At 43.5% G+C, this 22,607-nt stretch overlaps 1 protein-coding gene across 2 annotated transcripts in view; it reads left to right on the forward strand.

Annotated features, from left to right (window-relative positions):
• The window catches only part of CNKSR2 (connector enhancer of kinase suppressor of Ras 2), a 1,907,760-nt gene that overhangs the window by 797,149 nt on the left and 1,088,004 nt on the right, over nt 1-22,607 (forward strand). For both annotated transcript variants that reach the window (XM_069204730.1, XM_069204731.1), the window contains exon 5: nt 10,719-10,760. In XM_069204730.1, coding sequence (XP_069060831.1) covers nt 10,719-10,760 — 42 coding nt within the window. The remainder of the gene's footprint in view (nt 1-10,718; nt 10,761-22,607) is intronic.

Raw genomic sequence — 22,607 nt, forward strand, 5'->3', positions numbered from 1 at the left:
TATCGGAGTTGTCTCTGGAGTGTTTTCTATGCACCTCCTTTCCGTCCCACTCTGCACCACTGATCCTTGACCGCTCATACCTGAGTTAGGCTGAGTGTACAAAGGTACCGGTGGACCTACAGTAATGGGTAGGGATATTGCATCTGGGTTCTGTCCATTCCCCAGGTTCTGAGGCATGTTCATTCCCACACTATGGGTCATCATTGCCGGCATGCCCGTCTGACTCCCCGTCATCTGAGCATGTGCGGTTCCCCCCTGCATCTGCTTTTGAGGCATCAAAAGCTGGGTTGATTCAGCTTGTGCCAATGTTGGGTTGCGACCATTCTGTACTCCCATTACGGTTGGATCTAGAATCATTCCCGTACTGTTGTCACTGCTGTAGTACCTTGGGACCTGCGGCTGATAATTTTCTGCTGTTTTCAATATAGGCACATCTGGATATATTCTCCTAACCTGCGGTATCTGCGGGGTGAACAGTAAACTCGGGTCCTTAGATCCCGATGGCGTTTCTGAATTCGGAGTTTCATTATTCTGTACCGGTGCCGGAGGGGCAGAACTGGTACTTGGACCTTGTTCACTCTCTGCATAAGGTGGTGGACGGTCGTTCAGCAATTGCATGATGAACTCCTCATCCTCTGACTCGTCTTCTCTATCTTTGGAACACCTCCTGTTTGTCTTACAGGTAGCTTTCTTGCCTGTCGCCTCTTCTTCCTTAGCAATTGCGGGAAACAATTTTATCCCCTGCAATATATCTGACCTCCACACCTTCTGTGCATTATCACACCTAGCGTCCGCTAGTGTCTTTTCTACCTTTCTTATCCTGGTCTCGAACTTCTTTTGCTGTTGCTGTCTAGCCATTAGTTCCCAAACCGCTAGAGCCTCAAACTGTGCTGGCCTTGGAGGTACCTTCATGTCGTACATCGCGAATCTCAAATTCTCTAGGATCCTTATATTGAATGTCCCATGGATCGGGAATGCTACGCTCCCATGTCTCTCTGTCAGCTTGTGCCATTGCTTTAGCCAAAGGCACGGAGCTACCCCCCTTTCCTCCATTACAATGTAAGCTGGTGTACCTTCGGGTGGCGTCTCCTCTCCTACGCTCTCTTTAATGTAAGACTCCCCCTTCATCGCACTCTTTAATGCTTTAAAAAATTTCATTTTCTCGTCTTTTATTTCACAAAGTTTGTAATCAATAAGTGACTTTAATTCCCGGAATACTCTTCGCTTGCCTTTCCCCTTCCAATCGAGCCCCACGGACTGCGTCCAATCCGTGCGCGACCTTTCTCTGCAACCAACCTATCCCAGCGCGGCTCCTAGTGACGTCACACTCACACACACTGCGGCTGACAAAGTCTCGCGGCTTGTCCTCCTTCACTCAGCTCCTCTCGTAACAACTTCTGGCATGTATCGCGAGCAACCAAATAATAATAAAACAGATATGTCGGTTTACTACAGGAAGGGTAACACAATCGCTTCAGGACCTTAGGGATTTTTCACTAGCCTCAGCAGTTATTCCATCTTTCTCGGTCCCCACTTTCGCAAGCAAATCCTGACCCGCAGACTCTGCTCTCAACTTGTCAATGATCTATTCTAGTGCACTTAGAATTTGTCAAAGCCCGAAGTCGAAGTTTTCTTTCACTCCCTTAACACACGTACCGACTCGTTGACCACGCCCGGTCAACCTATTAAACCGACCAGACCACAACATAAAACAAGTGTCTCATACACTTTTCAACATACTCCGGAGTCTCTTGACCTCGCAGGGCCCGTCTCAACAACAACAACCACGTGGACCTTTTTCTGCACAAAGCGCCACATGTGTCGCGGTTCTCAACGGTCTTACCCTCGCAGCGGAGAGGCGTAGGGGAACGGTCCTTGTTCCGACGGGTTCTGCTCTGGCCGAGGTAGGGGCGACCCCTTCCGGTAGCCACGGTGCTGTTTGGTATGAGCGAACCACTACAGTCCGTGCCCTCCAGAAGGAGTCCCAGAGGAAAAACCCCAGTAGGGTAAAAAACCTCCACAGGAACTCCCTGAAACGAAAGGAGGACACCAGGGTATTAGGACCGCAGTTCAGGAAGGCAGGAAAACAAAGCAAATCAGGAACAGACAGGATTCGCAGAAGGATATCAAATAGGAGCGTGACTATCACCAAGGAGTGTTGCAACGCAATGAACAGGCAGTTGGAATCCCCTTAAATACCCCTGGACAGGAAACAGGAAACAGGAAGTAGAACACCGCCATCTTGGATTGGGGAAAAGAAAACAGTAATGAATTAGGTATGTGTGTTAGACAATGCATGCTGGGTAGAGAGGAAGTGGTAAGCATGCTGGGAAGAGAAAAAAGGCAAGTATAAAGAACCCCCAGTGTAAGGGTTCGGTTTGTCCTAGGAACATCGGTAAGTGGTGGTGGGCAGGTGAATACATGCAAGAGAAATAAATGTTAAGCGCATAATGCGCTGTGTGCGGCCATGCCTGAAACCCCCTCGGGGTTTCAGGCTCTGCCGCGTCTGCCTTTAAGGCAGAACTTGAAAAAGGGGGAGCGGCGAGCGCCGTGACCCCCAGACCGGCTCCCTGGAGCCTTTATGGCCCTCGCCGGAGCCGCGGCGACCCCCGCGACCTGGGTGTCTGCCTCGGCGTCTACCGCGGCCCGGGCGTCGGCCGCGGCAAAATTAACGTGCCGCGCCGCGGCAACCTGAGCCCGCGGCCGCAGCGAGCGCTGCGGTGTAACAACATGCACATGAAGTTCGACGACTTCCCTACTCTCACACTCGGAGTCGCACCTCCGCTATTCTCTAAAATCCTTGCAACCTTTTCAAACAATCTGCGGCAATAAGCTGTGCAAGCGCAAAACCCTGACTTCACTCATACCGTCACTAGTACCGCCAACGCCGATTTCACACCTCCATTCTCTCCATTCGCAAGCTCCGAGATCCCGGGAAAGTCGCGGGGGACTTAGGGCATCATCATTCTCTCAATCTGTTTTACCCAAGAAAAATCTAATTCAACACCATATACTTCTCGAGTGGGGTCCCAAAGAGCGAAACCTTCAATTCAACACCATATACCTCTCGAGTGGGGTCCCAAAGGGCGAAACCGTTACCTCTCGAGTGGGGTCCCAAAGGGCGAAACCGTCACCTCTCGGGTGGGGTCCCTAAGGGCGAAACCGTTACCTCTCGAGTGGGGTCCCAAAGGGCGAAACCATCCTCTGCTACCATCTACTGATAGAGCGTTCCGTTCTAATAAATTACCTGTATCTGGACGCTCTTGGGTCGATGAATCTTTTGACCAAGTGGGGCTCTCTTCACCCGAGATTAGTCAATTTACTCAAATCAATAATCAATAACGAACATAAGCAATGCCCTGATCAACATAACACTTCACAATTAATCCAGAAAACATTTCGACGAACCATGACCTTTCGGCCATGAATAACCACACCAGTTCATTCAAAGTTAATGAATTTATTTCCCTATATTAACAAAGCTAGCACGATATAAATGTGTCTCAACACCAAATGATATATGTAAATGAACATTAATAGCTGTCCATAACGGCGAAAAAGATGCAATCTATGCAGCATTTGAATAACAATGCATTCGATAATAGCAACGCAAACCACTAAAACTATAATCTGTAATGGGCTAATTGCATACATTAGTCAGCATAACAAGGTCTCAAATTGCATCATGCATCAAATGAATCCTCATCTAACCTCAAATTAGCATCTGCATGTGGGATTTCATGCAAAAACAATTTAGCAACATTGATTTGGAAAACTCCTAACTAGGGCTCTTATCAAAAATCAGCAGTTGGTTACCTAAAAAGAAACACAATGCAATTGTACATTTCCTTTCATATTTACCAAATTCAATCAGCATTCAAGGAAGTCTTCGTCTCACAGGTACCGGTTTCGATCAGCATGGGACGGGGGCAAAGGGGCAAGGTGGACGGGGCAATTGCCTCACAGCGGCAAGATAAAAGGACAAAACTACTACTTTATGCAAAGGGGCAAATCAAAGTTAAAGTCTCTAGGGCGAGAATTACTTAAAGTCTCTTTCTCTCAATTAGAGAAAGCATCAAGGTCTCATCGAACATCAATTGGCATCGTAGAAGATGGCAAAATGACGAGGTCGGCAAGATGGGCCATAATGGCTGCAATGTCTAATGTCCTCAATGGGTGCAATGGAAAATGGCTAATGGCAATAATGTCCGGGTAATGGCTGTAATGGTTGCTTTCTTCTTGTGCACCGGGTTTAAATAAACAACAGTTCAAATCCAGTAGGGTCTTCCATTGGAGGGTTCATAGGTTGGCTTCAAATTGTCCAATCAAAAACAACAATTCACAAGCTTCTACCTAGGCATACATTATCCTTGGAGTCGGGAACGTAAGTTGCAACATATTTTACCAATTAACTCACTTTCAGAGCTTCCATTGTCTGCACCTGCAGATTGACCTTGGAGCAAAGAAGAAGATGCCAGGCTGGCACGAAACCTTAAAGATAAGCATGTGAACCGATCTCACTGGAAAAGTACAGCTTCAAGCAAGAATACACGTTTTATTAGCACATTAGAAAAACACGAGCATCTAAACCGTGAGACAAGGCAACTAGGCCGAAGCCTCCACTAAAGTTATGCTAAGTTAAAACATTTCAAACAAGCAAATCATGGCACACGTTTACGGTTATGTCAGATTAGTACAATTCTAATACATCATGTTATATAAAGCACGCTTATAAATGTTGGCGAACTACTCTGAGGGCACATTTGTCCCCGTACAATCTTTATTAGTTCGGTTAAAGTCACACTTGATTATTGCAGCACTACGTTTATGCGCTAATAAATGTAAAACCTTCATTTCTGCGTCATCACGTGGTAAAGGCATGCGTGGTAAAGATGCTGTTGTGGTTCCACCCACGTTGTTAAGAGATGCGTGGTTCTTCCATAGAACCCTGCCATTGTATTATGAAACTATTTGTTTAAGGTTATTTCCATTGATTTGTTTCAACTCATAGCTGTTTAATGTGTAATTTATAGTGAGTGATATTTTGATCTATACAATTTGTTTACTACTGCTAATATTAGCACACAAAGTCCTACTTCTAAACACGTTAAATTCTGGACTCATTATTGAATTGCTCTTTATGTTGACCTTCTAAATTCTGTCTTGTGTGACACAACACTTGGTTCAAATCTTTTCTTTCAGATAATTTCTAGATCAGAAGAGGTCATAGATCCTCAGTGTTGGCAGTATTACACTGGCTTACGTTGAAATAGCTAGCTGTTTTAAAATTTCTATAACTTGTGTACAGAGTTTCAGTTTACTTCAACTTTGTTAATATCTACGGTCAGCTGATTTATTGCTGTATCACAGCCCTTAGTTAAACCCTTAACACAATCAGTGGTAGGGCTTTCTAAGTAACTGCTCTATGACTACTGAAGTCAATTGAAATGTCTCAACATTTTCCATCGAAGCACAACCAAGGGCCAGATGTAGTAAGCTGTTTGCATGGTGCAAACTGCAAAAATCGCAGTTTGCTCCATGCAAACAGCCTTCTGCAATGCACATTCACAATTTGCAAGTCGGTACCGACTCGCAAATTGTGAATGCTACTCACAAATAGGAAGGGATGTTCCCTTCCTATTTGCAAATCGCATCGCAATTCGCAGTTACCACCAGTGTCACACTGGTGGTAACTCATTTGCAAAAGGGAAAGGGTCCCCATGGGACCCCTTCCCCTTTGTGAATGTTGCCCAAAAGGTTTTTTCGGAGCAGACAGTGGTGCAATGGACCACTGCCTACTCTGAAAAAACGAAACCAAATGGTTTTGTTGTTTTTTTTATTTTGCAACTCGTTTTCCTTTAAGGAAAACGGGCTGCAAAATAAAAAAATAAACTGCTTTATTTAAAAAGCAGTCACAGACATGGAGGTCTGCTGACTTCAGCAGGCCACCATCCCTGTGAGTGCAGGGACTCGCTATGGGGTTGCAAAATGCGACCCACCTCATTAATATTTATGAGGTGGGTCTTTGCGACCCCATAGCGAGTCGCAGACGGTGTCTGAGACACCGTTCTGCATCCGCATTTGCGATTCGTAAATTGCGAGTTGCACAGACTCGCAATTTCTGAATCGCAAATGCGGAAGTTGCTACATCTGGCCCCAAATCTGTTAAAAGTCAAGAAAGCCTTAAAAACTGAATTTTTACTACCTTGTTCTGCTCCTGCTATTTGCACTCAGAAATATCTTTACATGAGCCCTCTCTGTCCGAAGTAATATATTTTCGGGGTAAAGTTGTATTCTACAAAACTCTGTAAATAATTTAAATTAAAAAAAGGGTAAAAGTAAAGTAAATCCTATCTATATGCTTTATAAATGTAGAATCCACTGTGACATTTGACAAAATGTTGTGCAATTTCAGGGTTTTCATCATCTAGCTGGTTGGTAGGATCATATATAGCGGTAATTATTTCTATTCTCATTCCGCCTACATAATAATAGCACTAGGACTTTGCTGAACTATTGGCTGAATTTTTTGTATTTCCCATACTTGATAGACAATCGTATTTCATAATTACAGTTTTACGCTTACCAACCTTAAAAAGGTTAATGGTATATTTGACTTCAATGATAAACAAATGAAGCCAAAACAGGTCTTTGATAGTGTGCCTAGTTCATGAATGCCTAACATGACACTACGATGAACACCGAACACTTTTATATCGGTATCCAACATTTGGACAGATGATTGGAAGAGGAGGCCACTTTAGAAACAAGGCTGCCTTTTTCCAATATTTAATCCTGAAGTTCAAGCTAAAATGTTCCTGAAAATTCTGTTTTCGCCTATAGTCTTTCCCTATCCATCCCAATATAATTTGGGCTGAGAATCTCAGAATAAACTGCAACATTTCAAAAGTTCGTATTAGAATACAAATCATTGAGTGACATGTCTTTTGACACGTTGGTACAAGCCCTCTGTTTTAGAAAAGTGTCTAGAATAAAATGTGATGTTAATTAGTTGATAGTAACCTATTATACAGTGGTTGGACATAACAGACCGGATCATATTTATTGTGAATTCGCAACTTTTCTGTTTGATTAGCAGACCACCTAAGAGAGTGGTGATGAAGGAAATATGGACAAGAAAAAGGAGCTGGTTTGGAAGAGTTAGGAAAGAGTGGGGACCGGGATGTAAAGGAAAATTATGACATATTAGAAGTCTGCATGCTTCTTCGTAGGATAATCAAATGAAATGATAGAAATTAATATTTTTCTAGGAATTGTAGCATGTTCTACTTCAAAATTTTGTTGGGATAGCTGTAGGAAATTCCAGACAATTCGAGCTGGTACTGTCAAGCTACATCCTCTCAGCCTTTACATGGCTTTTGGTGCATTTGCCCTGCTGGTGATGACTTGTCGATTCTGTTCTACAAGTTGATAAGGCTAACATTGTGGTATAAGATGTGAAGCAAAGTGCAAAGCATTTGGCAGCCGAATTAGGTTTTTGAACCTAGTTTTTCGCCAGTATATTTTAGATTGTACATCAGCCTGTCTACTTTGTTTTGAATACTTTGAAATTCTTCAGTTTGAAAGTCAATTTATTTTATGCTGTAAAAGTCATCTTGACAGCAAAATTGCCCTGAAGAGTGCAGCATTGAGGTAGGCTAGAAGACAAGATATGTTGTTGTACTAAGTCAGGTAACAATCAGTTTGTGACTATGAGATTTATATATGTATTGTATTGTATTATATTGTATTGTATTGTATTGTATTGTGGCATTTTTATAGTGCCTGATTCCCCTATGTGGGATGCTGAAGCACGTTTATAGATGGGTAGCACACCACCATGGATGGCAGCATATTTAGCAAATTGTTGTATTTATTGTGATCCCACGTGGGAAGCATTTTAGTGTTTAGTGTGAGTGACATGAGAGGTGCGCTTGTCTTACCCCCAGGCATAGCACCTAGCAGAGTGATGGAGACGGAGGTGTCATAGATATGCATGTGCAAGTTGAAGTAAGAGCTAAAACATATAGGCAGCTACATAGCAGCTACATAGCACCAGCCTGGACAGAGGGACAGCTGTGCATCTGCACCTAAAAGGGAAGTAATTAAAGTAACCACAAAAAGGCAAGTAACAAACTCTACCTTACATTGTAGGGCAGTGAAAGACTATAGCCTTATTTTCCACTGCCAAGGGCTATTCTGGTTGTTACAGTCTCTCACTCCTTCTTATAGCCTGAGGCAGAATAGCTATAGGGTAGATTCTTCTAAACTAAAAATGAAGTAACAGAAGGACAAACACTGGAATGTTGGAGCTGATTAGCCATTATTAGCACTGAGCCACTCTACAAGTCTCCAATGCAGCTCACAACATGCAAATGTTTTATAGAAATTAGGAGGTAGATCAGAGATTCAGAACTCGTCTTAATAGCAGAAGGTTATAGAGCATAGTGTCTTGGTCATCTATACTAAAGACAACCAATGGCATCAAATACTGGTTGCGATATATATTGGGCTATATGAATTGAGAATTTGGCAGCCTACATTTAGAGGTGTATGTTTTTGCCAGTTTTCATGCAGTTTTCACGTAGAAGTAGAATCCCCTAACCTGAATGAGCCGGTTAGGAAAGGTCAGCTGCCATTGTCTAGATCTTCCAGGATGCATTTTATTAAGTCCAAAATTGCTGATTGGCTTTTATTTTGTGGCCAAAATCCAGATTGATGAGTATCCAAAGAATGGTTAGAAATTATGTTCTCAACTTTGTTCTTCTCAAGACAATTTTATCGGAAAAGAAAGTCGATGATCCCAGGAGGCTGATCGGTCTATTGGCATTTGGGGCATCTACATATTTCATTTGGAATCAGCAAATCTACTGTTAAATTGATTATTTGAATAGGAAAAGGGTTTTGTATTTTCATCCTAAAGCAGGTTAAAAATTATCTAGGTGCTTGTCAAGTATTGCTGCATTGTTTAAATGACTGACAGAGCAATTTATTAGATGGAGATATCTTAAAAAGAATCTGTTTTTATTTTACACCAAGACCTAATGAAGGCAGCTTATCTAAATTTGGGGTATTTGATCTGTATTAACTGAGAATTTAAAATGAGATTACAGCGCCATATGACGGGATACATGGGCACAATCCACTGAGCCATGTCCCGAGGTGAAAATAAAACCTAGTAAGTGACCTTTTACATCTGTATGTGCTGATGTGTGGCTGTGAGTGGATGTGTGTGTATAAGTGTGTATGTTCTTGTGTGTGTGTGCTCTTACCATGTTCATTGACTTTAGCGGTTAGCAATTTTGATGCAACTGATACCTACAGTAAGTCTGTTCTGAAGACCAGTAAAGCCTTGCATTTCTAAAAAAGAAAGGGTAGATCACAAGCACAACCATTCAACAAGTCTTTTTTGCCTGAGCCTCCACATATGCAACAGGAAGCATGAAACAGCCAATACAATAGGTTGTCTGACATTGGTTCTTAGGATCCTAATCACTGCTATCTAATTCCTAATTCCCCGGTTGCAGCATAATGGAAGAATCCACTTCTTTCTGTACCCATGATATGTCTGACAGAAGACTACAGGATGTTCAATTGCTTGATGTGATTGATGTACCATGAAAAACAGTGAGAAGTTTTGTGCAGTTGTGTCACTGCGTCTGTGATAAACTTTTAGCAGACAGATTCTCTCTTAAGACCAATTAAAATACTAATTTTCAAATAATTTCTTAGCAACCTTAGTGAAGATTGTTGTTTTTTGCTTTGCTTCGCCTCACAATCATTGACAGAACAAACATGAGAAGTGGTCCCAGTTGACAATTGGAAGCAGTTGCATAATATTATCTTTCCAAACGTTTAGCACTTTGCCACCACTACTATCATATTAGGTGTTCTTTACAACCTGCTGTCACCTGAGTCTAGACATCTCTATATTTACAATCTCTGAACAACATCTACTGGGAAACACTATTGGTGAAGTGCACATATATTATGTTTGGTAAAGCTGGTTGAATTTTCACACCAAATTTTACTGAATGCATTGGTATGTTGCAAGCTGACCTATGTATTAATTAGTCAGTTCATATACCGAAGCATAGGACATTGCAATTCAACCTACCTCCTTAATATTAATAAGGTCGATCACAAAATAGGATCCATTAATTTTCATTATCATCACAGGCATGGTGGCCTGCTGGGGTCAGCAGAGCACCTTGTCTGTAGTTGCTTTTGAATAAAGTAATCATTTTTTTAAATGCCGCTCATTTTCTTTAAAAATGTGCTTTACCAACATTCACAAAGGCGAAGAGGTTCCTTGGGGACTTATCCCCATTTTTGCATATGTTACTACTTCCTTTGAGTTGTTGGCAAAATATGAATATCTTTGGAGCAGAATTCGGTTGCAACAATTTATACAGATAATAAAGAATTAGCATTTGTAAGGGTTTCCCTAAACATGCCCTTTACAAATATAAATTCGGTATTTTTTCCTAAACCTATTTAGAGATTTAGAAAAGGTTTTCTGAATCATTACATGAGTTTAGTACATTTGAAAACGCATTTTACTGTCTGCAAACCCTCTGATTTTTAGATTTTAAGAATCTGTGAATGCTACACGCCTTTATACATCTAGCCCTTTATTGTTTACAAAATGTACTGCACTGTTCTGTAGCCAATTATTACTTTTTGACCCTTGATTTTATATATTCTTTTTTTTTCAGGAATGTACAGTGTATGAAACAGAGAACGCAATTCTCCATGTTGTAAGTACTTATTTTTTAATCTTTCTTCATTATTAGTCTTTACATATGGTTTGAGGGAAATGCAATTGACTTTACATTGAAAGAAAGTATTTTAGTGCTTACAGAAAAATTGTTATATTGATTTGCACAGCTACCCTGGAACAAACAGTCCAAATGTTGAAATTGGGCTGATCTTTGGTGGTATAATTATGTTGCATCACAAGCTTTTATGCATTCCCTGGAAAAACAAAGCATTTACAACAATCTGACATGTTGGGAAACACTAACTTTTGTCTCGTTCTTGTTGACCCCAATGAAGAGAACACAGAGATATTGATTCACTTTTGAATGCATAAAATGACCAGTCGTACTTTCAGACATCTATGATATAAATGTTGTAGATTTGCCGAAATAAAACGTTTTGAATGATTGCGTTCTTGCAGATTATCTCCACATGTTTAGGTGTCAAGAACTTCTTGTCCCATGAGTTTGATTTTTGGTAATAATATGTATTTGAGTACTGAAATACAGTTGTTTAGTCCTTTTAACTGTGGTTGTACAGTCCAGGCCAAGCTCTCTCCCTTTAAATCAGATATATACAGATGTCTTCATTTGCTATTGTTACATTTTCCATTAATTTATTGTTTTTACACTTTCTGTAAAAATATGCCGAAGGGCCTGATTACGAACCTGGCGGATGGGATACTCCATCACAAACGTGACGGATATCCCATCCACATATTACAAGTTCTATTATATCCTATGGGTCTTGTAAAATGGCGGGCGGGATTTCTGTCATGTGTGTGACAGAGTATCCCATCCACCAAGATTGTAATCAGGCCCCAAGTGTGTAGTTTATTTTCACAGACCAATCAATTCAGTTACATGTGCTGCTGTATATTGCATCCTCCAGCTTATCTTTGATTTCATAGGCAAAAAAAGGAGCTCAACAGTTTTAATGTCTCTATAATCTTCATTTGAAGAGTTGTATGTCACTTTATTGTTGTCAGAAATATTGACCTGCAAAAATGTTGCATCCCGAATCAACTAAGAATGTATTACCAAGGTAGCATACAAGTGAAAGTACAGAATTTCCATTTTTAACTCAACACCTACTTACCCTGATGAAATAGGGGTAATCAGTTTTGTACATTTGATATATCCATTTACAGCCACTCCCTTCCCCTTCAGCTCACTCTTGCAGCTTTCTACTTTCTCCCTTTGTGACATTTTTTCATTTTTTCTCTTTCTTCGTCTTTTCCATATGTGTCTTTTACTTGCAGTAAATGCTTGAGGCAGAAGAATAAGCGCTGGCCCTCAAAAATAAGTGCTGGTGCTCAGCACCTATAACAACAAGCACAAATTAAGAACAGGATGCGCCGGAAGAAACAATGGTCCTTTCCCTTACTAGTGCATAATGTAGAGCCCCACTTTGCATACTCCCAGTCTCTTTTAGCACATAATATTGCTGCTTTATAGGAGAGCCTGGCTTCCTGGATCTAATTGCTGTTATGATCTTTAATGGCTTTACATAGTGTATGCCTGGCAATTCTACAGGATTTGAAGTACTGGGGGGCTCTTTTTTCCTTTTAGGAATGGTCTTGGACTCCACCAAAAATGATTCCGTAAGGAGGTAAACATAGAATTGTGAATTGCACTGATTCTCATCATGGAATAGGTTTGCCTCAAGAGTGCCCTTGCAGCCTGAAAAGCTTCAAGACCAGTGGTTAATGCCTCAAAAACGTACCTCAGAGCTACCGGAAATTCTATCAAAGAACTCCATTTTAGCCTGCATTCATTGTTAGCAAGATTGAGCCTTCTATCAATGGGTTCAGTAAGAGATTTAGATAAAGTAATGCCAATTGCTCTCAGGGTTAGATTCAAAGCAGTATGGTCACTGTCCTGCTGGGGAGTCAGAAACAGATCGATCATAATAGGCCAAAGTCTATTGTCCAGCAGGATGTAATTAAGAAGACTAGTGCTGTGCAGGCATTTGAACCTGTGCCTCCCTCTGTGTCTGAGATTGATCTCCTATTGCAGGCTCGAAGGCCATTATTTAAAGTGAATACATTTAGTTGGATTACAGCGGCTGTCCATTTCTTTATTGGGTCAGTGTATGCTCAGGAACTGACCAGACTTAGTCCTCTTTGCCAGTAAGGATTTCAAAATTGGTACTAAGTGGTTCAAATGTACAATTTGAATCGCCTGCCACAATTTAATAACATCCATCAGGATGAGAACGTATCAAGTTGATAATTGGTAGTTCAGCTTTATTACCCCCTGGCCTGCAATAAACATTATACATGTAATACATATCACCAGTAGGGAACTGCAGAGTAACGCTTAATATGTCTGGAGAGTCCAGATAGATATCTGTGGACACAAAGAGCAAAGTGTTTTTTACCCAAATTGTTAACTACTCAGATGGTCAAATCTTCCATGTGGAGATTGCAGTCTGAGTAAAATTGGCAAAACCAAAACGAAACTGGGAAGACAGGGACCAGGTCTCCTTAAAGAGAAAGATGTAAAGTTATTAATAAACTGGCACCAATATGATCAGGAAAGTTTGATCACTATTCTAGCAAGATTCCATGAGGCAAACTAAGTGGGGGGGGAGTGGGAGGACCTATGGAGTCTCTAATAGAAACAGTACTAGGGGCTTCAAGGGTTACAGGAATAAGACGAGAAGAAGTTTTAAAAGCTGAGGTATTAGAAAAGACACCCATTTACTCTAACCCTTTAATAACAGATTATCTGCCATCAGCAGTTGTAGTTGGGTGTCAGTCGATTGCATCCAAATCTGACAAAGGGAGGAATCTGTTTGAGGTGGAAACATAGAATCCATCTGATACATCAGCCCTTGATGGCAAAGACCTGCATGTACTCCCATGCCGGAGTATCAAGTGTTTGAGGAAGAAGCATAAAGGGTGAATGTTAAAGTCAGCTCCTGGCACAGCATTGGATTATGTGGCTGACCAGGTCTTGTTCTTTGCAATTAATGACAGCACAGTCCGCTCTCAAATCCTTAGTCAAGGTATTGACCCACCGACCCTCCTTACAAACAAAATATCTTTGTTGTTGGACCTGGCCCTTTTACAGGGTAATTTCCCAGACTTTTTGCTTTTTGCCTCCTTATTTTTCTGACCTTTGTTGGCTGACGTTTTGACTCTGAGCACTTTTTCACTGCTAACCAGTGCTAAAGTGCATGTGCCCTCCCTTACAAATTTGGTATGATTGGATTATACCTAATTGGCATATTTAATTTACTTATAAGTCCCTTGTAAAGTGGTATCCCTATACCCAGGGCCTGTACGTTAAATGCTACTAGTGGGCCTGCAGTGCTGCTTGCGCCACCCACTAAAGTAGCCTGTCAAACCTATCTAAGGCCTGCTAGCGCAGAGCCTGTGTGCGCAGTTTCCTGCCACAGGGACCTGGCATCTAAATTTACTTGCCAGGCCCAGAACTCCCCTTTTACTACATGTAAGTCACCCCTAAGGTACGCCCTAGCGTAGAGTAGGTGTATTTTTTATTACTATCACAGAAATGCCACTTCTAGAAAGTGCGCATTTATCTGTGCTTATGACTTTGGTGCTGTGCAGCTTGCCTCAAATCCACTTCTGGGCAGACTGACAGACGGGGCTTTGTGCATACTTCTCAGACAGCCTGAACACAGGGAGGGTGGAGGTGTCACAGAGGTGCATCTACATATTGTAAAGCCTTCTTGGGCTGAGAGAAGGGAGAGCCGGGGCACACCTGCATTTGTAAAGACTGTGCCCTGGCCTCACACAATAGGGTTGTTAACCCCCCACTGATGTTTGGAGCCTGTGCTAAAAGGAGAGAGAGGGCACTCCCAGAACCAGTTGTAACTGGCTGGAACCTCCTCTCCCTTCCATTGTAAAACACACTGTAAACCCAGTATAAGTACAGGGGGATTTTCCCCACAATTTGAACATTCTTGGAACTTGAAACTGGACACAGAACACTGATGAATGAACTCACCAGGAAACCACCTTGGACTGCTGCTGCTGTGCTGACCTGTGACCTGCCTGGTCACTAGGAGGAACTGCCACCATCTGCACCCCTTGTGCTGGCCTGTAGCTGGGCCACCAGCCCTGTGCTTCTTCTTGTGCTGCTTGTTCCCAGGGGCAGGATGCTGTTGCCCCTGACCCCTGCATCGATCTTTACATCTTTGCCCAGAGCGCTTCGAAAAGGCGCTCTCTTCATTGCTGAGGAAAAGATCACCGCCGCAGCCCGGTCTTTAGATTTGCCCTAGAGCTTTGAAAAGCACTTTATTTTTGCTCCCTGAATCACCGCTGCGGCTGGGGCCGAAGCACAGAGCCTTCGTGCTTTTGGAAGTGCTCCTGTGCTGAGAAGAATCACCACCGCAACCTGGGCGCCGCATTGTGTCCTTAGCGCGCGGATCGCGCTTACTTTAGTGCCCCCATGGCACTTTCCGAAGAGAAGAAAGGAGACAGCCTGCTCCTATCGTGTCCCCGGGTGACGCTTGCTTTTCAGAGCGCCCCCAGGACACACAGCATCAACAATCTCTATGCTGACGAGGGAAGGCAGCAGAGTGGCTCGCGCACCGGACCAGGTGCAGCCGCCTTCGGAAGCAGGTGAAGAGCCTCAATGGAGGCCCCTGCTTCCTTCACTACCTAATAGGCAGCCGCACCGCGTACAAGGGCGGCTGCCTCCCTCCAAAGCAGGACGCGGGGAGGAAAGGGAATTCCCTTTCCCCCGGTCCCTGCACAAGGGGCGCGATCACCCCGTACCGTCGTCTTTGGCAATTGTTTGGGCCCCCCCCTTCAGAGAGGACCATTGGAGGCCAGGGGGGGCCCCACAAGGATCACAGGTCCCCAGAGGGGCCCGTTCTTTTCATTGTAGAGGGGGTACAGACCGCCCCTCTCTCCCAAGAGACCTCAGAGGCCCCCGTTTTGCGCATAGGAGCGCCGGGGGCCCCATTGTCCATCTTCTAGGAACTGGGAGGGCCTCTTCTTCTGAAACAGGTACTCTCTTGGCCTACATGTGTTACCAGTATTCTTGTTACGGGCATTAGGGATGTGTATTTTCATGACCTTTCATATTCCTGTTATGGGCATGTTATGAGTATTTAGGAAATATTCATGACAAGTGCACCTAACTCTTATTGTAATTCCGGACTACTGCTTATGTTGCAGAATCCTGAGTACTTACGTGTTCTAATGTGACAACTACGTATTCTTGCAGAGTATTAGCAACTTGTGTAACATTCTGACAACTGCTCAGGTAGCATGGTATTACTTACATGTAATGTTGGTATAATTATGTTTTGTGCAATGCAGACTATTTTTACATAGCTCAGTGTTGTGTTTACTTTGTGGTGTACATTTTGCGTCACATGTGTTGTGTGTGTTGTACAAACATTTTACACATTGACTCTGGGATAGGCCTGACTGCTCGCGCCAGGCTACCAAGGGGGTGAGCAGGGGTTATCTTGGGGCGTGCAACTCCCTTGCCCTGACTAGAGTGGGTCAGTTCTGCCTGGCTGAGGTGCATACCCTAGCCAACCAGAAACCCCATTTCTAACAATTGTATTCAGAAATATTTATGCCAGGTCAGCCAATGAGACTTTGCTTTTAAGCTATAGAGCTGATTCTTTCCCAAGGGGGGTTTAGAGATGGTATTCCATTCAGGATAGCCATATAAGGGCAACAGTCATGCAAGACTGATTAGAGAGAGACCGGGCCTACAAGTTAGATCTTTGATTATGCAATCCTTTTGCGACTCCTGGTATCCTCCACCTCCCTCCAAAGAACTCAATTCACCCACAACTTGTGTGGAAGGAGACTGGCCATGATTGCCAGATGCCACCTCCTTGAGAAGGTAATAGGCTTAGGGTAGGGTCAGTACTTGGGGCCAAAGACCTGTCCTGGCTAAACATAGGTGAACTGAATAGTAGCCTAATAGGTCAACAAATTTTTGTAAGCAGTGTTTACCTGAGTAATACAGCTATGTATCCTGTCCACCAAATGAGTAACACACACAACCACCATACATTTAACTTTCTCAAGTACACAGTCCCAGTCAGTATTTGGGGACTCAGAAATCACCCCATTATCAGTAGAGAGTACCAGACCAGACTGCAGCCGAGTAGGCTGAACAGTCTCAGTAGCTCTATCCCTTGCTTAGGTTAGCCTTTCTTCTTAGCAGAAGGCCCACTGCCACTAGAATTCATAAGGTCCAAATTATTAAGCAAGCTAGTTGATGACAATGATTGGGCTTGCTCAACAGACAGTGGACAGTGGGTTGCAAATTGCAGAAGAGTCCTTACTAACCGCTCCAAAATGGGGCCCTGATGGTCTCAATAAAGGACCACTGGAGCCCTCTCCCAAGTCTAAAGATAAGCATTTCTCCACTAAATCAATTTCCTTAGCCATTACACTAAATGCACAGGCCAGACAAGAATCAAGCGTGGGGCCTTCAGTTGGCTTGGCGGTGACCTTGTGTATGTTCCCAGGCAGCTTACATTTGGCCATTATTCCTCCTGAATAACTCTATCAGTGATGAGAAAAAATAGACACACCAGGAAAAGACTCACCCAGCACTGTCAGGTCCAGAGGGTGGCTCAGCCCAGCCTCTTCCGGGCAGTAATGGGCAAAGATGAGCCTGCTCTTTTCCCGGGCACCTCAGATGAGTCCTGCACTCCAGGACTATGCCCGGCCTGATGGAGGTTCTCCCTGCTGTGATTGGTGGGAATGTGGCTCTTGCCACTAATCAAACAATCCCCTGAGGCTTCTGCTGTTCACTGAGAATCTGTTGTTTTACTATAAGTAAAATTATTTTTTTCCTATCTTTGCGTTCCATCATTTTGAGTGATAACAAGCATTTAAATATTACAATTCTGTTTTGATGTTATTTCCTCTTTGCAGTTGTAATGAAATCAAAATCCTTGACTGCTGTGCCTTGAACAGAATAGGATATGAGGTGGGCTGTAAGTGAGCACAGTTAAATGTCCATTGGATGATTAAGGGTGTGGTACATAGCACAATCAATAAAGTGTTGCAGTGGAAGATGGGGCCAAGTTTCCTCTCTGAAAAAAATGTCAACTGAATCACTTCTCATGTGAGTTAAATTAGGTAGAGTACAGTAATCTGGCTTTCTAGGAAACTTGATTGGTGTGATACCATGTTCTTATAATTTTTTGGGCTACCATGTTTATAGCATGTGTAAAAAGACAATTTAGGCGTTGGACTTTAAGAATGGTCTGTGGATTGATATTCTTCAGTGCAGGATGGGAAAAATAAATCCAGAGGTAACTATTTACTTAGGAGGTCAAATCAGGGAGATTGTCAAATACCTAAAGTGCTCTCTTCTTTAACATGTTCTGCCGCTGACTATAAGGCCATCTCTTCCTCTGTGTGAATGGTTGTGTGACATAGTTACAGCTGAATTCACATTGCATATGTTTGTGTACTGTCCTTAAGATGCACACGTTAGGAGAATACAGTTTAGATGTGACACAACTACTCACAAAAATCTTTGTGAATCAGGCCCAATGGCTCTTTCTAACAAACATGATTCATGTACTTTCCCAGTGACAGCTATTGAAGTCCTATCTAGATACTTTAAATTGTGTCTCTTTTTCATATACTATATATTTTAGATTTTTCTGGAATGCTAATTGTTAGCCTTCCATGTTTTTCCAGCTGATGTTGTTCACGTGCTTGAATGAATGCATGCATGGATGAATGAATGATGGGATTTATACAGCGCACAGATACTCAGGAAGTATCCCAGAGGTAAAGTGCGTACAGATAGACTGGTAGCATAAAAAGCTGAAAAGGTATGCTTTCAGTTGTTTATGGTAAACATTCTCTTTTGACATGTTTCTGAGAAGCACAGGTAGATGTTTCCAGATCTAAGCCTCACACATTGCTTCTCTTTTGTTATTGATATTTGTGTTTCATCTTGCAGACATTGACCTAATCTCATGATGTCAGTACTCCCCAACCAGGTGCTCTCATTTTAGTTCAATGTTTTTCACCTTGTTCCATGAGCCAATTTTCTATTGCGTAGACTAAACTATAACAATTGCTTCAATTTAAGAAAAGGGACACCTTCCTGCTCTAAAACAATTCTGAGAGGTGTTTTGAATGCAACACACATGTAAAGGGGAAAAATGAGAAAAAATAAACAAAATTTCTCCTCGTTACGCCTCACCTCAGTAGGCGTAAGTTTTGGTGCTTCCCCAGGTTCATGTGATTTTGTAAATCTGGGGCAGCTTCAAAATCCATGGGTGTTGCGTGGGAAAACCCACTGCAATGCCCATGGAACGTCTCCCTGCCACAGACACAGAGATTTATGCTGCCTTGCCTTTCTCCATATCTATGGGTTCATTTAAAGCCACAAAAAGTGGCTTTGCATTGCCTCACAGATATAGGTTTGCACTGCCACTGCATAACGAAAATTGACACAGCGATGGCACAAGTCTCATAAATATGCCCCATAGTTCACAGTGGGATATGAAGTGAATTTAGGCTTTGATAAAGAAGTATCTAATTACCCTAAATAAATGTGGATTGAACCATGTACTGAAAAGCAACCCAGGACGCCTGAGTTGCCTTGCCATGTTCGTCCGTCTCTCTTTTCTCTGTTCTACAAATATATGTAGTTGCTACTTAAGGTATAAACAAACCGCAAATTCAGGTTGGTTATCTGATCGTATTTAGGAATATCAATCACCTGAGAATCATTAGGTACCATTTTCTTCAATTTATTTTTAATGTGAATGGTTGAAAATATGTCACACTGAACTACCCCATAAGGATTGTGTGTGGGATAATGTTAGATTGAGTGTGTCCTCTAAAATTTGGTTAATAGCCTCCTCTTCACCCCTTTTCAAGAAAAATAAAGGCTAATAACACATATCACATTCAACTTAATGAAAATGTATTAAAAATGTACATATGCTGAAGAAGCTTTGCAAATAAATCTGATGTAGGGTAGATGGACAATTATTTGCAGAAGCTAAAGAAATGGGAAGCACTAGACTCCAAGTTTCATGATGTAGGTTCACATCCTTTTATCCAGGATCTTAAGTGCACCGTTTAAGTAAGCATTCCTGTTTGTTTGATGATTTAGGAAGTGTGTTACAAGTGCTGCTTTTCAAATGTTTGGTGCTGAAAGTGGAATAATGAGTCTGTCTTCCCTTATTGGGGTATACCTGCAGAAGCCCACACTTTGCAAATTATCAAACCTAATTTGTGCACAGTGGTTGTTTCTGCTACGTTATGCTTGGCTGTACTTAGCTTCAATAGAGATGCAGGAAACGGTTTGAATAATCTTTTAGGTGGTGCCAAAAAAAGGATGGAATAGATCAAAATAGGGCCTTTATTTGGGGAAGGACATTGCTACTTAACTAAGGAGGTTCATTCTCAGTGACTAAAGTATTCAACTAAAATGGCTAGCAGACCATCACACGTGAGAGCATGCCAGTAGATATTTAGGCCCTCATTATGACATTGGCGGTAAGTGCCGCTTACCGCCATGCTGACTGCCGCCAACATACTGCGACGGTATGCCGCTACGTATATTATGACCCACACATAGAAATTCGCCACTATACAGACACACACAAAAACAAGTCCGCCAATGCCAAAGGTCAGTAATAAACTGGCGGTACCAAAACCCACACTCTTACACCAACAGAAATCCGCCCACAGCATTATGACCCACGAAATACCGCGGCGGACATTCAACCGCGGTAAACCATTGGCAGTACATATAGCCGCACTCAAAATGCACACACACATGCAAAACAACACACATTGGACAATTCAAACTACACACACCTGACACACATACACACACCACATCCACACACTCACAACACTATAAAACACACAGCCACATTACCCACGACCCTTTACCACTACAAACAATTTACAACATAGAGAGACACACACCAGGAGCACCCACAGAATCCGAGCCACAGAACACCATCACCCATGTACCATCCACGCACCTCACAGCACACACCCCAACACATCACCCCACACACACTCACAAACACCACTCACACTACACCCATGGCACCACAAAGACACCCCAGGTTCTCAGAGGAGGAGCTAAGGGACATGGTGGAGGAAATCATCCAGGTAGAGCCACAGCTATTCGGATCACAGGTGTAGCAGACGTCCATTGCTAGGAAGATGGAGCTATGGCGGAGAGTTGTGGACAGGGGCAACGCCATGGGACAGCACCCCAGAACAAGGGATGACATCAGGAAGAGGTGGAACGACCTACAGGGGAAGGTGCGTTCTGTGGTAGCAAGACACCAGAAAACAGTACAGAGGACTGGCGGTGGACCCCCACTGCCTCCCCCAAAAGTAACAACATGGGGGAAGCAAGTCTTGGCGATCATGCATACTGAGGGCCTGGCAGGAGTAGCAGGAGGACTGGAATCAGGTAAGTCAAATCTTTATTACTTTCACCCCCCTCTACCTGCATGCCATCACAAACTCCCAACCCTATCCTCACCCCCATCACTCCACCACCTCACATATACCCCACCATCAAAACCCACCCATCCTAATACCAAGCCCTGCATGCAACACCAATGCATGGACCCCTATCACAGGCCTGCATGGAACCCCATCACCACAGCATGCACACTAGTGACAATCACTTAGCCAACCAAATCACAACTCACACAAGCCAAAGCTGCCCTGACAATAAAAAACATAGAGGGGAACATACCCGTGCACATGATGTCACACGCAGTAACAATAACACTGCATTTCCATCCCCACAGAACCCCCACAAAACGTCACCGGAGAGGAGGTGCCAGCAACATCCAGTCATCGTCCCGCAAAGAGGCCCACAGTGATGACAACAACTCTGCACGCCTGGATCAGGATGACCAACCTGGCCCATCAGGGACCTTTGGACAGTCGGTGACCCAGGCACAGTCCCATATCACCACAGAGCCTCCCCACTCAGGAAACACCACTAGAGCACCCACCCATCCCTCTGTCCCCAGGACACGTCAATTATCAATGTGTCCACCATTAAAGGAACCCCATCAACCCCACAAACACAGGACGATCAGGGACCTGGGGTGAGTGGCAGTGGGCACACGGTTCAGGGGACAGAGGCACAGAACAACAGGGAATCTGGGAGGACTGCTTTGTGACGGGGGAGAACAGGCCCAGGGAACCGACTCTCTATGAGGCACTCACCAACATCCTGGGAGCAAACCACCATTCCCAGGAGACGATGGGCCAGATACTGGCCAAGTTGTAGGAGACCCAGCGGCTGCAGGAGGTACAGTACCTGGGCATCAGGGAGGACCTGAGGGACATCCACACCACCCTGGTCACCATTGCAGGGCTGCTGGCAGACATGGCCAACTCCATGAGGGAGGCAGTGGCACACCAATGGCCCCCTGACACTAGCCACACCGATGAACAGCCCTCCACCTCTGCTGACGCTAGTGGCCAGGAGGCCCCGCCACAGGAACAACAGGCCACCAGCACCCCTCCCCCTGCAGAAGGAGAACCACCAAGCAAAAGGTCCCTGCGATCCAGACAGAAGCCAGAGAACATTGCCAAGTCCCCCGCCAGGAAATAAGACTCCCCTGAATGTCACCCTTGTGTCCCACTTTGTCACCCTGTCCACCTGTAACTGCCATTGCCCCACTCGCTATGCCCCCTTGGACAATGCATCTGTGATACCAATAGACTGGACTCTATCCTGGACATTCCTCCATCATCTACTCAGCCCATTGAAATACCCCCTACACTTATTATCACATAAATAAACACCCTTGGAACTAATACAAGTATGGAGTTTGTCAATTGATTGAAATATGTATTAGTCTAACAAGGT

Source organism: Pleurodeles waltl, chromosome 8 (assembly GCF_031143425.1).
Source record: "Pleurodeles waltl isolate 20211129_DDA chromosome 8, aPleWal1.hap1.20221129, whole genome shotgun sequence".
Classification (NCBI taxonomy): Eukaryota; Metazoa; Chordata; class Amphibia; order Caudata; family Salamandridae; genus Pleurodeles; species Pleurodeles waltl.